The sequence below is a fragment of the Physeter macrocephalus genome, unplaced genomic scaffold (assembly GCF_002837175.3).
Source record: "Physeter macrocephalus isolate SW-GA unplaced genomic scaffold, ASM283717v5 random_359, whole genome shotgun sequence".
Classification (NCBI taxonomy): Eukaryota; Metazoa; Chordata; class Mammalia; order Artiodactyla; family Physeteridae; genus Physeter; species Physeter macrocephalus.
The window spans coordinates 1-15,276 of NW_021145631.1; the positions used below are offsets into that span (position 1 = coordinate 1).

A 15,276-nucleotide genomic window follows, 5' to 3' on the forward strand; every position below is an offset into this window, starting at 1 on the left:
CCATCCATGGTTGGTTGCAAGGCAGGAGATAGATGGGTCCCAGGCTGGGTAGGTGGAGTTTGTCCCCTGTGGACAGACACTCCAAAATAGCAGGAGGGAGGAGAAGCTAAGCCCTGCCCAAATAAGAGACCACATATTTCTCATTCCCGAGGTCAAGAATACCTTCCTGACTACACACGCACAGAAACGCTCCTTGAAGGTCAAAAAGGGAGGGAGTGCCACCGATATAGTAGATGATATCAACCTACCCATAGGCCACTTAGCCAGAATCCATCTTGCCTAAGAGATGTGCGCCCCCACATGGGAGGACCCTGAGATAAACCAAATTTGGACTCAGAACCAGGCAAAGCAGATGACTGGCCAAAGGAGACCCGGAAGAAATGCCCCAGATGAGTGATACAAAATACCACTAGGGCGCGACTCTTTCTCTGAGCCCACCCACGTGTCTATCCACACATACCCTTTTTTCCTCCTAATAAACACTTTACTTGCTTCACTACTTTCTGTCTCTATGTGGAAATTCATTTCTACACAGCTGACGGGCCAGGGCCTTGCCACCGGCCACTGGTCTAGTGGCTAAATTCAGCGCTGTCACTGCTGTGGCCTGACTTCAATCTCTGGCCTGGAACTGAAATCCTGCTTCAAGTCTCTGCAGACTGAGGCCACCCGAGATCAGTTGGATCCCAGCATGTGGAACCCGTGGATAATCAAGGCTGACTCTAGTGCCAGGCCCCTCACCCTGCCGTCCCTGTGGCTCTCTAGTTCTGGCCAGAATCTTCGCTCTCACCCCTCCGGAGTCTTAAACACCTTGTAGGTGAAGCCTTCCTGAGGGGAGAGGGCTGTTACCACTTTGCCTTCAGACAAGAAGTCCGTGAAATTTGGCAATAATGCATCAAATGTCTTAAAAGCATGCAGAGCCATAGGACATAAATCCCTCAAGTCATGTGTCATTTACAACCCCATCTATCTTTTTTCCCTGTTTAATTTTGGTGTTTTTTTTTGGCTGTGCCATGCGGCTTGTGGGATCTTAGTTCCCCAATCAGGGATAGAACCTGGGCCCTTGGCAGTGAGAGCATGGAGTCCGAACCGCTGGGCCGCCAGGGAATTACCTCCCTGTTTTAAATTTCTGAGCTTCTTAAGCCTACACGCTTTTACTGGCTTCATGCTAAATAAAGGAATTTCATGTTTTGGCCTTAAAATACCATCTCCAAACTGCTAGTAACAGAACTCCTAGCAAGATAAGGAGACAACCGTCTCTCTCACTATCCCCCCCCAGGCTTTTTTTTTTTTTTTTTTTTTTTGGTGGTACGCGGGCCTCTCACTGTTGTGGCCTCTCCCGTCGCAGAGCACAGGCTTGGGACGCACAGGCCCAGCGGCCATGGCTCACGGGCCTATCCGCTCCGTGGCATGTGGGATCTTCCCGGACCGGGGCACGAACCCGTGTCCCCTGCATCGGCAGGCGGACTCGCAACCACTGCGCCACCAGGGAAGCCCCTCACTATCCCTTTTTCTCACAGCTGTAGAAAAGCAGGCTGCATCGGAAATATGAATTTGCAAATATATCTTACAAAGGGAGGCCTGTAAGACACCCATACCACAAAGATTATTTCTATGTCCCATGAAAGTATCTTTAATCACTTAACAAAAAAATCTAATTCAGACTATTTATCTTTTTAAGTTGTCGTCCTGGTCATATTCAAACCATCGGGTAGCTTCAGAAGGGTTTAAATACTCCTGAGTTTTCTTTGCTAAACCTTAAGATGATTCTCGATGTTTCCCTTTTCCCGTTTGGAAATGAAAGCAAACAGAACGGAAGACTCTGCTAGATTTTTTTGTTTAAATCAATTTCCAAAGTCACCCCATTTAAACTAGCAATTCTAGGTGGACAGGGGGCAGGAATCAAAGATATATGTACAAGAATATTCATTATAGCTTTCTCTAGAAAGAAGCAGTCGATAACAGATTAAGTCAATTGTAATGTAAAACTCACTTTGTAATACAGGTATTTAATAGATCATCAAGACGGCATCTCAACTGTAAATCAACTATACTTCAATAAATTTTCTTTTAAAAAGAGGGTATCAGGAATTCCCTGGCGGTCCAGTGGTTAGTACTCTGCACTTTCACTGCTGAGGGGGTGGGTTCGATCCCTGGTTGGGGAACCTGCATGCCGCACAGTGCGGCCAAAAAAAAAAAAAAGACAGCATCTCAAAACTGTGGAGAAAGGACAGAGGGTTCAATAAATGGTGTTGGCATACGTGAAATAACAGAAAATATATTGGTCTCTGGCTCTGGATCCTGGCTCCGGCTCCTGAACCTGTTGTCATTTCCTCAGTGATAGGAGTGCCTTTTGTTCTAATGAGGAGACTCTGGGTGAGGCCCTGGATAATTTCAGGATGGGGGCTGGTCGCCAGAAGGATCAAGCCATGGTGAGAAGCTTGGAACTTCAGCCCCACCCCCATCCTCTGGGAAGGGGAGAGAGGCTGGAGATTGAGCTAATGATCCATCTTGCCTATGTGATGAAGCACCATAAAAATCCCAAAGGTTTGGAGTTCAGGGAGCTTCTGGGTTGGTGAACACGTCCACGTGCCAGGAGGGTGGTGCACCCCAACTTCATGGGGACAGAAGCTCCTGCGCTCGGGACCCTTCCGGACCTCACCCTATGTATGTCTTCATCTGGCTGTTCATCTGTATCGTTTATTATATAATAAACTCGTAAGCATGCGTTAAGTGTTTCCCTGAGTTCCGTGAACTGTTCTAGCAAATTATCAAACCTGAGGAGAGGTCGTGGAAACCCCTTCTTTAGCCACTGAGTCAGAAGTACTAGGAGCAGCCTGGGACTTGCAGTTGGCGTCTGAAGTGGGGGCAACCCCACTTCAAGTGCGACTGAGCCCTGAACCTGTGGGATCTGGGATGTGAATATTTTTTCCTAGTAAGTTTTTGACTTTGGCCACAAAGAAGTTTATTTTATGGAGTCGGATTTATCAGAGTTTCATCTTCTGGCTTTAGAGCCATACTTAGGAAGACTCTTCCTAAGAAAAGCTTAGAAAGGGATAATCCCATGGTTTCCTCAAGTAACTGTATGATTCCCTTTTTTCCTCTAAGTAGCTTGTGTGTGTGTGATAAAATACACATAACATAAAACTTAACATCTTCACCGTTTTTAAGCTGCCAGTTCAGTGGCATTAAGTACATGCACATTGTTGTGCAACCATCATCACCATTCATCCTCAGGTCCCTTTTCACCCTGCAAAATGGCAACTCTGTCCCCATTAAACACTAACTCCTCATCCCCCTCCCCCATCCCCTGGAAACCTCTAATCTACATTCTGTCTCTATGACTCTGATTACGCTAGGGACCTCATATAAATGCAATCATACCATAGTTTTCCTTTTGTGACCATTTTCTTTCACTCAGCATATCTTCAGGTTTCATCCATAGTGTAGCAGGTGTCAGAGTGTCCTTCCTTTTTAAGGCTGAATAGTATCCCATTGTATGGATGGACCACGTACATCTGAGGATGGACACGAGGGTTGTTTTTACCTTTTGGCAATTGTGAATGGTGCTGCGATGGACATGGTTGGATGAGTATCTGTTGGATTCCCTGCTATCAGTTCTTTTGGATACACACCTAGGAGTGGAATTGCTGGCTCATACAGTAATTCTACACTTAGCTTTTTGAGGAATCCCCAAAAACAGCAGCTGCATCATTTTACATTCCCACCAACAGTGCATTTTGTTGGGTTGCATTTTCTCTACACCCTTGCCAACACTTGTTGTTTTCTAGTTTTTGTTTTGTTTTGTTTTGTTTTTTAAATTGTAGCCACCCAAACAAGTGTGAATGCACACACATCTTTTAACCCAGCAATTCTACTTTGGGGAATTTAAACTCTTGCAAAACTTGCTTTTGTTAGTTCATGACATAACCTGGCCATCCTTCCATGTCGTGCATATAATTCTCACCCTCTTGTTGATAACTGTGCTATTTCCTAAGAAGGATGGACCTGGTGTTAACTACTGTTTCCTCATAGACATTTACACTGATTTCAATTTTTAGACATTGCCACACTGCAACAAATATACGCTTTACGGGACTACACCAAGAAATACAGTCCTTAAAACCTACTTCCAAAAACCCAGACTTCACTCCTTAGTTTTCTAAGCACCCCTGAAAGACTGGAGTCTGTGGGCTGTTTGCTTTCAGACCATGGTTATATGAGAGCTCCTGCACAGTCGGTAGGTCTCTGCAAACTCTTCCCCCAAATAATAGAGCTTTGGAGCCTGGACCCAAATTTCTGCTGAACATTTTGGCAAAGGGGATAGAGGTAGTTTCACGCTCATCTTTAATTCCAAACTGTGATTTCCCAGAGACCCTATGCCTGGGCGGTACTGAGCAGGCAGCAGGTGACCTCATCCGGTAAAAAATGAAAGACCAGCCAGCTACTCGGCTGCTGTTCCCTTGACCCACTCCCAGTTTCGTCTGATGTTCCACATTTCACTATGCAAAATTTAGGAGATGCACAACTATGAAGACTCACACAACAGACATCCACATACCCACCCCCCAAGCTTTTCCAAGACAGCTCAAGTCTCCAGCCCGCCCCTCCCCAGAGGCCAGAGACAGTGGCTGTCTGTCATGAATCACACCAGTGTTTAGTATGCCCTGACTCCCTGTATATCACCACAGAGATTTGGGTTTTGCTGGCTTTTAGATTTTATTGTTTTTGGGGGTTTTTTTGCTTTTTTAAAAAAATTGAAGTATAGTTGATTTACAATGTTTCAGGTGTACATCAAAGTGATTCGGTTATATGTATATATCAATATCTTATTTTCCGGGGCGTGACTGTAGCCGGTGTGGTGTCTTTGGTTTCCACGCCATTGATCCTTGTCACCAGGGAGGCGCCCATTGACACATATATGGGTCTGCTGAGCCCTCTCTGTCCTTCTACACGTGTTTTTGTCGATACCCTGTAATTTTCTAAAGTCAACCATGTCCTATGCAAACAGGGAGTTTTATTTCTCCTTCCCTCCGAGGAGGAGGCTTAGATGCCCAGGGGTGGGACAGGATGGACGGGGGCCGTGTCCTGTGGGGTCTCCAGGCCAGGGTGGCTGCTGTGCTGGGGCCAGGGTTCAAGGGTGGGAGCGGGAGGCAGGAGAGGGCCGGCTGAGCAGGGTCCGGGCCCTGGGGGTGCCGCCCCTCGTCCCTGCCCCTGGGGAGTGAGGGCCTGGGCTGTCGCTGCCCGGCCCATCCCTGTGGGTCGGGGGCCGTGCAGGGGGAGGGCGGTGGGCGCAGAACAGGCTGAGGCCACAGTCATTTCCAATTCTGTCCTGTTTCCTGTCCTCTGGGGCCCCACCTGACACCCTGACTGCGGGGCAGAAGCTGACAGCGAGCGGTGGGTTCACGTCCCCGCTTCCCAGCCACCTCGACCGCCGGTCAGGGACTGGTCAGGGGCGCCTGGCACGGAGGGTCCACCCAGTCCCGCTGGCTTGGGCTCCGGCCCTTCCTGTCATGAGGACGGAAGGCAGGGGTGAAGGATGGGAAAGTCTGCTAATTCCTGCCCTTCTGGGCAGTCCTGGAACCCGTGCCCCCGCCCCTCAGTCTGTACCCCCAGCCACTCCTAGACGGAGTTGGGGGGCAAATCTGGGGAGCACCCATCTGCTCCAGCTCCTCTGGGTGCGGAGGAGGAGCGGGACACCCCCGCCCCCGCCCCCGGGCACGCACAGGCCTCCTCGGGAGCCAGAGCTGGAGGGGGACACCTGCGCCAGGTGACGTGGTGGAACCAGGCCGACACACAGGGAGGCTGGTGTGGTGCCCACGCAGGGCCTTATTCACGTTGCTCTGCTTTAGTGGGGTCTTAGTTCTGAGAAGTTACAGACCCCCGAGGGCCCTCCTTGCAGGAACTGGACCACGTGCCCAGACTGCCGACCCCTCCCCACGGCCGGGGGGGGAGTCAGAGACCACACGGGGTGCCGCGCCCTGAGGACGTGCGCGACCTGAGTCGACGACATGGAGGAGCCCCAAGAAGATGTCGTGCCAGCTGTTTCGGGGCTTAGAGGAGCTGATTCGAAAGTTCACATGCAGAGTAACTAAGCGAGAACTGCTGGGAAACCCTGTAAAAGTGTGAAAGAGGGACCAGGCACACCAGCTACAAGACATAGGTAAAGGTTACACTAATGCTACCGTAATTACCAAAAGCCTTTCTAAGTCAGACAAAATCCTAGATTCCACTTTAAAAAGTGGCTGATTCAACCACATGAAAATCAAGTATCTGCATGGGGGAAAATCCCTAATCAAACTCAAAGAAACTATGAAACTGGGGAAAATATTTACAGTTCTAATGCCCTTAATGGGTGAGGAATTTCTACAAATCAATCTCTTACAAGGCAAAAATATGAGAAATGATAAGAAGGAAGAGTTCACCAAAAAAAGGAAGGAATGATAAAATACGCTTGTTCACCTCGCTCCTAAGAGGTGTGCACACTGACACCAAATCGATGTCACCGTGTCCGTCTCACCTCAGCAGCGAGGTCACAGCTATGAGGGAAGGTCGAGGAATCTCAGAGGGTTCTGGTTGGGGGTCATCAGGTACCATGAACACACTGTTAAAGCTAAGAGCGCAGAGGTGACAGACAGCATCCTCTACAGGTGGGAAGAGCATAAGCTTGGAGCCCTCCGTTGGCCCTTGTGCATTTGCCAGATCAGAAAAACATGAGTGCCCATCAGTAAGGAACTTTAACAAAATCATGATGGAAAGCAGAGACAAGTACAACCGTATCTAAATGTAAAACTGTCATTCTGCAAAAGACACAGTTAAGAGAATGAAAAAGCTACAGAGTGGAAAGAAAGATTTGCCAATCGTTTATCTCATGAAAGACTCGTGCAGAATAAGAACCAAAGTGCTGGCGAGGACGTGGAGCAACGGGAACTCTCGTCCGGCACCGGTGGGGATGCATATGGCGCAGCCACCGTGGGAGACAGCTTGACCGTTTCTTACAAAACCGCACACACCCTCACCACGTGCTCAGCAATCATGCTCCTTCGGATTTACTCAAAGGACTTGAAAACACACACCCACATAAAACCTGCATGCAGTCTTCACTGCTTTGCTCATGATCGTTAACAACTGGAAACCACCAAGATGATCTTCAAAGAGGGAGTGGAAAAACCATGGAATTCCATGAAACGGACTACGATTCAGGGACACAAAGGAACCAACTATTGATTCACTCAAAGCATGGGTGAGTCTTAGACTTGTTTTGCTAAGTGAAAGAATCCAGACCCACGTATGACTCCATTCACAGGACGTTCTGGAAAAGGCGCAGCCCCAGGAGGATAAGGAGCAGTGGCTGCCGGGGCTGCGAGCCTGGGGGCTGACGCTGGAGCGCGGATGCGGAGGCCCCACCCTTGTGTGAAACCCACGGGCCGTGCATCCCAGAGACTGAGCTGTTCTGTGTGCAGACTGAAAAAATAAAGAAAGTCAAAGCTCGTCACACGGTATACCTGGGATCTATGCGTTTCCTTGCATGTATGCTTTACCCCTGAAATATGTTTCACACTGAGGTGTCCTGAAGACTTCACTGCTTTTTTGCCTTATTTCTTAAACACACCTGTTTTGTCATGAGGGTTTGTCAGACATGAAACTAAGAGCATCAGCATGAAACAAGAACCCCCGTATCCCCTTCCCCAGGCAGCAAGTCCTGTTCCACGTGCTGGCAGCCTACTCCGTGTATGACACCGTGAGGATCCCCGCGCCCAGGCCCTGCCCCTTCCAGGGGGTTCTACGCGATGGTCAGGATGCAGGCGCACAGGGTCACAGAGATGATGTAGGGGGCTCCCCAATCTTAGGCTGAGACAGAAAGGCTGGGGTGCAGACTCCACTTTTCTGGACAGAAACAGCACCTAACTTCTGGGTTGATGAGACCCGCACTGGACGGGGCTGCTAGGTGCTCGCCGCGGCGGAAAGGTTTTGTAACAATTAGCTCGAGGCCTGACAAGCATTGCTGTTGTCATGAAACTTGAGTTTTGATCCTGAAGATGCCATGTTATTAATCAGAATCTTAGCAGGGATGAACGTTCCCAGTAACCCAGACTCCTGTGGGGCCCCAAGGGAGGTAGCCCCCACCCCATCTGCTCTTTCCAGAACATTTCCTCGAGGAACATCAGCTCTACGTCTGGGCTGCCAGCCTGCAGCCCAGGACAGCCCTCAGGATCGGCTGTTGCCATGGCGACGGAATTCCCTCCCAAACCTCCCAGTGAACCATGAGGCCACAGGCACGCGGCCCCCGAACATCAGCCCTCTGCCGGAAGGCTGGGTCCCTTCTCCTGCAGCGCCTGGCCGGGCCACCCCCAGGGCCGCACGACAGGCCTGGCCCTGCAACCCTGCTGAGGCCCCTGCCACCGGCTCTGCCCAGCCTGCTGAAGACAGCGCCGCCGGGCCCAGGACGCTCCTCCCGCCCGGTGGCACCCGCAGCCAGCGCCCCTCGCGGGCCAGTGACCAGCACGGCCACAGCAGAGCCGGGGCAGCACCCCAAGAGCTGCCCCAAGGCCGCGCGCGTGCCTCCAGCCCCCTGACGGCTGTGTCCCCAGAGAAGCTGGACACACAGGGGCCTCCAGAAGACAAGGTGACGGCGAGCACAGCGAGCCCGAGGCCCCGGGAAGCCAGCGACACGCCTGCTGCCTCACACTGGCCCTCCCGTGGCACGGTGCCCCCCATGCACGGCAAGGCCCCGACCCGGAAGGGCTCGGCCTGGCCTGCATTTGGGCCCTGGGAGGGCAGGCGCGCCATGAGCAACCCCCGGGCCAGTCCAGAATTCTGGCCCAAGGCCAGGCGGGCCCTCTCGGAGCCGCGTGTGGCCAGCTGGGGCCTGGACGTGCCCCACAAGGACACTTCGGTGACCTGAGGTGGCTCTGGGGGCCACAGGCCACCTCCACCGAGGGGGTGGCAGGGGCAGGTGGGCCGACCGCACCCCCATACACATAAGGAGGCAGGGCTGGCCCGATGCCAGAGCCCACGCAGCCACCTGGGCCCTGCGAGGCAGAGCAGGGGGCGCTCTGGACCCAACAGGCTACACCCTTGCTTTGCCAAAGTCAGTTACTGCCTTTCAGGGTCCCCAAAACTCAGGAGATACGACCCCACCCGGAGTCCAAATGAGCTCCCCGCCCCCAGAGCCCTTCCCTGTGAAAGCCTCCCTCTCAGGGGAAGGGACAGCCTTCGTCTCAGTTTCCCCCTCTGCTAAAGTTTCACGTGTTATGTGCTAGACTGGCCCATTCTTGCAGCACCCAGCGGTCTCTGCAGGACGCACCCGGGGCCCCCAGAGGCAGAGGGGCCGCCAGCTGGACGAAGCTGAGGTTCCCGCATGCCTCCTGGGGGGCCACACGCACAACAGCCTCCCGGGCTCAGCCGAACACCAGGGTCAAGCCCATCAGATACTTTACAGTGACTCAGCATGTGCCCACTGGGCCAGTACGGGGCTGAGGAGAGTGACAGCTGGGTGGCCAGTGGCATCAGTTCACGACAGTCTGTGCAAAGCGTCCCAGCAGACCCATGGTCCCTCTATCACCTACCTGGGCTGGCCGGGCTCCAGTGGCGGCACTTCCTTCCTTCCCTGCATCTTCCCTGCTTGTGCCTCTTCCTCGCCTGTCGCCTGTGCCTCAGTCAGGAGAGCAGGCACCTGCAGCTCAGGCAACCCAGGCCGCCCCCTGTCGGGGGGGCGGGCTCAGCTTGCTCGCCTTGTGCTGCCGGCTCTTGCGCACCAGGTGGTAGAAGGCATCCTCCACGCCCTAGGAAGAGGGGGCCGGTTCGTTGCGGGGGCCACTGCCTTGGCCTCAAGTGGAAACCCAGCCCCTTCCTCACCCCGCCCCGCAAACGGGGAGCTGGGCCCTGCCCGTCTTGATCCCCAGGGCCACCCGGTTGGGAGGCTTGTCCTCAGCAACTCCCCCACGGCCTCCTGGGGGGTTGGGCCGATTGGGACCTACTTGCTGCTCTGGGGGTACAGGGGCCGGGGCCCCAGGGTCACCGCTCCAGCCTGGTCAGGGCAGCTCTCTCCGGGGACCTCCACATTCCCCAGGAGCTGTGTCGGTCCAGACCCGGACGCTGGCCTCCCTCGCTGTCCTGACGTCTGGGGAGACTTACAGCATGAGGGGCTGCTGGGCAGTGGGGGTCCCGGAGGGTCCCAGAGGGTCCTGGAGCTGGAGCCAGAGCGGCTGCCCTGTGTCGAGGGACAGGGGGCAGTGAGAGCTGCTCCTGGGCAGGGCGGGGAGTAGCTCCGGCTCACCTGGCACTTCTTGGCCGAAGTCTCCATGTAGGGGACGCCACAGCTGCGGGCCAGGTCCTGGGCCTGTCGACACTCCATGGTACACGTGGCCAGGTCACACTTGTTCCCCACCAGCACCCTGGGCATGTCATCCGATTCCTTCAACCACTCAATCTGCTCCCTGAAAGGGGGAAGGCGTGAGCCAGCCGGTGGGCTCGGCTGCACCCAGGACACGCAGAAAGCGGACGGGAGGCCCCTGAGGGTTGCCGGGCAGCTCACCTGTACTGGCGGATGTCCTCGAAGGATCTGGTCCTTGAAGGACTTGGCGTCGTTGACGGCAGACAAAGGAAGCCCTCCCGGGTGCGCATGTACTGGGCCTGCATGGCGCTGTACTCCTCCCGGCCCACCGTGTCCAGGATGCCTGGCAGGCACATCTCCCCATCGATGACCACTTGCTTCCAGTGGGAGCCCTGGGGAGGACGCTGCTTAGAGACAGCCGGCCCTCCAGGGATGGGGCCCTCCCTCACTCCTCTCGTGCCCCCCAGGACCAATGACAAGGAAACCCCTCCTGCAGTGTGGATAAGAGACAAGCCCGTGTCAGGAGCTGGGCTGTGGATGGGAGCCAGGCCGGCTCACCTCTATGGTGGGAAGGTACTCGTCCACAAAGTGGTTCTGGACGAGCTGGATGGTCAGGGCACTCTTTCTCATGCCTCTGGCACCCACCACGACCTTATACTCCGTCATCAGTCCTCAAGGGACCGTAGCACAAGGCACTGCAGTGGTCTCCTGTCCCGCCTGCCAAGGAAGCCTCACGCAGCCCGGCCAGACCATGCAGGGCACGCCCGCTGAGCTCCCTGGGCCAGCCTGCCCAGGCCCGGCCTGCCCTCTGTGCCCAGACACCTAGGTAACAGGGGCCCCAGACAGAAGGGTGGCCCAGACGCTCACCTGTGGCACCTCCAGCCCAGAGGTGGGGGGGCGGGGTCCTACCTCCAGCTGCACTTAATGACTGTGTGAGAGAAGCAGGGAGCCGGCCCCCCAAACACAGGGTGGACAGCTGAGAGCATCTCCCAAGCAAGCACCTGAATTAGAAGCTGCTGGGTAGGCAAAAGGCCTGAACTGGAGGTGCCGTGGGCTGAGGGTACCAGTGCCCCCACGAGAACAGGCCTTGCCACGGTGGAGGGCACAGCAGCGTGCTGGGACTGGCAAGTGGCAGCCAACAAGTAGCTCCAGCCCCCCCCCCCACCTAGCATGCTGGTGCATTTGACAAGTATTCACCGAGAGCCTACCGCATGCCAGGTGCTGCTCCAGGCACAGGGTGACAGGCAGACTGAAAGAACCCCTGCCCTGGCAGGATGGGGCTCTGCTCCAAGAAAAAGACCTACATAAAGGGGAAATAAAGGGAAACCCGCGAGGGCCCAATGCCAGAAGTTTGGAAAACATAAGGCAGGTGAGGAGGTGGGCAGGCGGGGGCCAGAGCTCCAGGAAGCAGAAGCTGATCACAGGAAAAGACTCAAAGGAGGTGTGGGAAAGGGGAAAGGTAAGAAAGGAAAAGGGCCTGGGGCCAACGCTTCTAGCTGGGGTGTCCCCATTCTGTGATGCTTAAAGAAGGGGGCCCCTGGACTTCCCTGGTGGCGCAGTGGTTAAGTATCCACCTGCCAATGCAGGGGACACAGGTTTGAGCCCCGGTCTGGGAAGATCCCACATGCCGCGGAGCAACTAAGCCCGTGCGCCACAACTACTGAGCCTGTGCTCTAGAGCTTGCGAGCCACAACTACTGAGCATGTGTGCCACAGCTACTGAAGCCCGCGCGCCTAGAGCCCATGCTCTGCAACAAGAGAAGCCACCACAATGAGAAGCCTGCACACTGTGACGAGGAGTAGCCCCCGCTCGCCGCAACTAGAGAAAGCCCGTGTGCGGCAACAAAGACCCAACGCAGCCAAATAAATAAGTGAATAAATAAATAAATAAAATTAAAAAAAAATAATAATAACAAGGGGGTCCCTTGCAGGGTCAGTGGGCAGTGAACTTCTAAACTCCAGGTTCGCCTGGTGTGTGTGACGGCCATGTGGTGCCCGAGCTCTTCGCAGGGGTCCATGGGGCTCTGGCGGGTGGTAGACCTGCCTTGCCCCATGGTCACAGGCGGGCCTCCCCTCGGGGGCACCCAGCACACTTGTGGGGTCCCGGAAGACAGGGCCAGGACTCACAGCCAGAGGGGCTGGCCTGGGTGAGGCAGAGCGGAGCACCTCTGCCCGTGTCTCACCTGCGCCCCCGCGTGCCTGGCGAGTACAGTAGGCACCTCGCCCGGCCCGGCTCCTGCAGCCCCTGAGGACATCTAGAGGCCAACTCCTGGACTGGCCTGGAAAGCTGACGTGATTCAAGCTACTTCAGAAAGAAAAGAGAAAGACAGAACTGGAAAATGCTCCTGTTATAGCCAAGCGTCCTTTTGTTCTGAGAGAGAAGCGAACCCAGGCTCCCAGCTCTGTGCTCCTCCGTTTACTGAGCACTTCCCGGGGCGGCTCTGCGGGGCTGCAGGTGAAGCTGGGGAGCTGTGCTCCCTTCCCAGGGTCAGGCAGGAAGGGTGTGGAGTGAGAGCCGCAATCCTCCCCACTCATCCCCACTGCACACCGCGAGGGCCTGCTAGGTACCAAGTGCTTTCTGGTGGTCTCTGATTTTGCTAACACCCCGAACAGATTGTGCTCCTGTTTACAGAGAAGGAATCTGAGGTGTGGAAAGGGCACTTCACCTATCCCAGGTCAGTCTCAAAGTTCTTAGTAGAGCTTGAGAGTTACCGAACAACTGTGATACCTTAGGCTGTGAAGCCCCGTGAAAAAAGGCTTATTTCGGTCTAATGCTCCCTACTAACTCTGGCAGTGCTAAACATGACATGGCATGCCGCTCTCCAACTCCTAGACCAAGGAGGCTCTGAATTAGCGTCAGCTCACAATCAACAGGTGAGAGGGAGGCCCCCGATTTTGTGAAAACGCAGGGAGAGAACAGTGCAAATAATTTATTTCTGTCACTCAGCGTTTGAGGCTCACTCGCACCAACTGCACAATCCCGGGCCAACAGTCTGCCGGGGCTCAGAGCCCGATCGGGACCCAGGCTGGTCTGGGTTTCACCTCGCGACTTCCGACGGCACCAGCGGGTCAGCCTGGCTCAGGGCGAGCTGGTCCTTCTTCTCCTTCTGCAAGACCTGCTCCTCCCACAGCGCCTGGTCCACCTGATCGTCGGTGAGCACCACGGGCTTGAACTTCTCGTCGAAGAGCCGCTCGTTGGCCTCCGAGCGCAGCTGGTGGGCCCCGACGACGCGCAAATGTGCCGGCAGGTGCAGAAACTCGTCGTCGTTGATGTCGCAGTCGCGCATCCGGGTCCCCAGCACCCACCAGCGGCCCACGAAGCCCACATCCAGGATCCGGTCCGGGAAGTCGATCCAGCGGGGCTGCAGGTAGCGGCAGCGGGCCTGGTAGAGGCTGGCCTGGGCGTCGAAGGGCGCCTCGTACACCAGCGAGCAGAGACCCAGGCTCACGTGGCGCAGGCAGCCGCGACCCCGCAGCCAGAGCAGCCGTTGCACAAACGCCTCCGAGTCGCGGTTGCGCGTGGCGGGCGCCAGCAGCAGGAGGGTCCCCGACGCGTCGAGCAGCGCCTCCTCAAAGGCCGCCTCGCTCGGCGCGAGGGCGCAGCAGGCCGCCGCGCCACCCAGCAGCCCCACGTACACGGCCGCCCGCACGGGTCGGGCCCTCGCCGCCGCCGCCGCGTCCCCGCAGGCCTCAGCGTAGTCCCGGAGCAGCGCGCGGGCCCAGGCGCCTGAGGGGAGAGAAGCGCGATAAGGGCGGTCCGGCCGCTGCGGCCGCCCACCCCGCCGCCTCCCGCCGCTACTCACCCAACCGTGCCCACACGCCGGGCTTCGCGGCCGCAGTGTCACCAGTCGCTCCGCGGCTTCGGGGCCACAATCTCTTCAAAACGGCCGCCGCCATTGTCTTCCGGCTTTGCGTCCGTACTCCGAAGAGAAACGCCCGGACAGCGAAGCACAAGGCCCGGGGAGTCTCTTCTGCGCAAGCGTCAACACTGCCGGAAGTGGCTTCCCATCGGAAGAGGGTAGAATTCGGACCGACGCCGGATGTTGCTGTCAGATCGGAGTACGGTTGTCTGTGGCTGGCAGGCGGGTTGCGCAGGCGCAGAGAGCCCGGGCCCCCGCCGGTTGAGGTAGCCCTAGGTGAGGGGGCCGAGGGTGCACCTGTGGGGCAGGAGCGGCGAGTTCACGCCCCGGTGGGTGCGGTTAGCCGCCAGACCAGGCTCGGGGCTGAGGCTAGCCTCCAGGAGGGGCCCCGAGAGAGGTCGGGGGCGGGCCTGATTGGCCTCTGTCCTCAGAGCGGGATGCGGTGACGGACCTGAGCGACCATGGCAGCGGCAGACGAGCTGGCCTTCCACGGTGAGTGCATCCGCGACCGGGCCCGACTCCTGCTCCCTCCGCTGGCCTGAACCTCCCGTCTAGGTTACAACTCAGATCTAACGCGAACCCCAGTCAGCTGTGAACCCCGACCCAGGCATGAAATCCATCCCTAACTCGAATCCCGCTCCCGCCCTAAACTCAGGCCTCAAACCCGAGCTTCTACCTCACTCCAGGATCAGCTCTCAATTGCGGGCACATGTTAGAAAGGAGGGGACACACCTCCTTCCCACTCACCAGAGTTGAGGAAGACGTGCCCTGAGTTGGGGGTGAACACCCAGGTGGTCACGGTTAGCGTTGGCCCCCAGATGAGCAGTGGGCAAAACCAAATTGTTTTGTTTGTTTTTGATAAATTTATTTATCTTGGTTGCGTTGGGTCTTCGTTGCTGCGCGCGCGCTTTCTCTAGTTGTGGCGAGCGGGGGCTACTCTTCGCTGCGGTGCACGGGCTTCCCACTGCGGTGGCTTCTCTTGTTGCGGAGCACGGGCTCAAGGCACGTGGGCTTCAGTAGTTGTGGCTCGTGGGCTCTAGAACACAGGTTCAGTAGTTGTGGCGCATGGGCTTATTTGTTCCAC

The 15,276-nt window shown here is 55.9% G+C and overlaps 3 protein-coding genes across 10 annotated transcripts in view; 1 reads left to right on the forward strand and 2 right to left on the reverse strand.

Moving 5' to 3' along the window:
* Window positions 1-2,030: 2,030 nt before the first annotated feature.
* LOC102993759 (GTPase HRas-like) lies at window positions 2,031-12,014 on the reverse strand. Of its 2 annotated transcripts, XM_055082898.1 has the most exons (6): window positions 11,542-12,014; window positions 10,535-10,725; window positions 10,277-10,436; window positions 9,567-9,782; window positions 3,382-3,515; window positions 2,031-2,163 (listed from the first exon to the last, which is right to left on the reverse strand). In XM_055082898.1, exons 2-4 carry the CDS (start codon window positions 10,687-10,689, stop codon window positions 9,681-9,683), a joined length of 417 nt encoding a protein of 138 aa, XP_054938873.1. In that variant the 5' UTR covers window positions 10,690-10,725; window positions 11,542-12,014; the 3' UTR covers window positions 2,031-2,163; window positions 3,382-3,515; window positions 9,567-9,680. The 2 variants fall into 2 exon arrangements, with proteins under 2 accessions (XP_054938873.1, XP_054938872.1); XM_055082897.1 differs by lacking the exon at window positions 11,542-12,014 and having other exon boundaries at window positions 10,535-10,784.
* Window positions 12,015-12,192: 178 nt separating this feature from the next.
* Window positions 12,193-14,260, reverse strand: TIMM29 (translocase of inner mitochondrial membrane 29). The gene is made up of 2 exons (XM_007107284.4): window positions 14,136-14,260; window positions 12,193-14,059 (listed from the first exon to the last, which is right to left on the reverse strand). The coding sequence occupies exons 1-2, from the start codon at window positions 14,227-14,229 to the stop codon at window positions 13,371-13,373; spliced, it is 783 nt and encodes a 260-aa protein (XP_007107346.2). The 5' UTR covers window positions 14,230-14,260; the 3' UTR covers window positions 12,193-13,370.
* Window positions 14,261-14,286: 26 nt separating this feature from the next.
* The window catches only part of YIPF2 (Yip1 domain family member 2), a 5,960-nt gene continuing 4,970 nt past the window's right edge, over window positions 14,287-15,276 (forward strand). For 2 of the 7 annotated variants that reach the window (XR_003678466.2, XM_028485224.2), the window contains exons 1-2: window positions 14,287-14,458; window positions 14,624-14,684. Coding sequence is in view for 6 of the 7 variants with exons in the window: in XM_028485224.2 (XP_028341025.1) it covers window positions 14,373-14,458; window positions 14,624-14,684 (147 nt within the window). In the remaining variant the exon portion in view is untranslated. Of the gene's footprint in view, window positions 14,685-15,276 lie in introns of all 7 variants that reach the window. The other 5 variants (XM_028485225.2, XM_007107283.4, XM_028485226.2 and 2 more) reach the window with 4 other exon arrangements.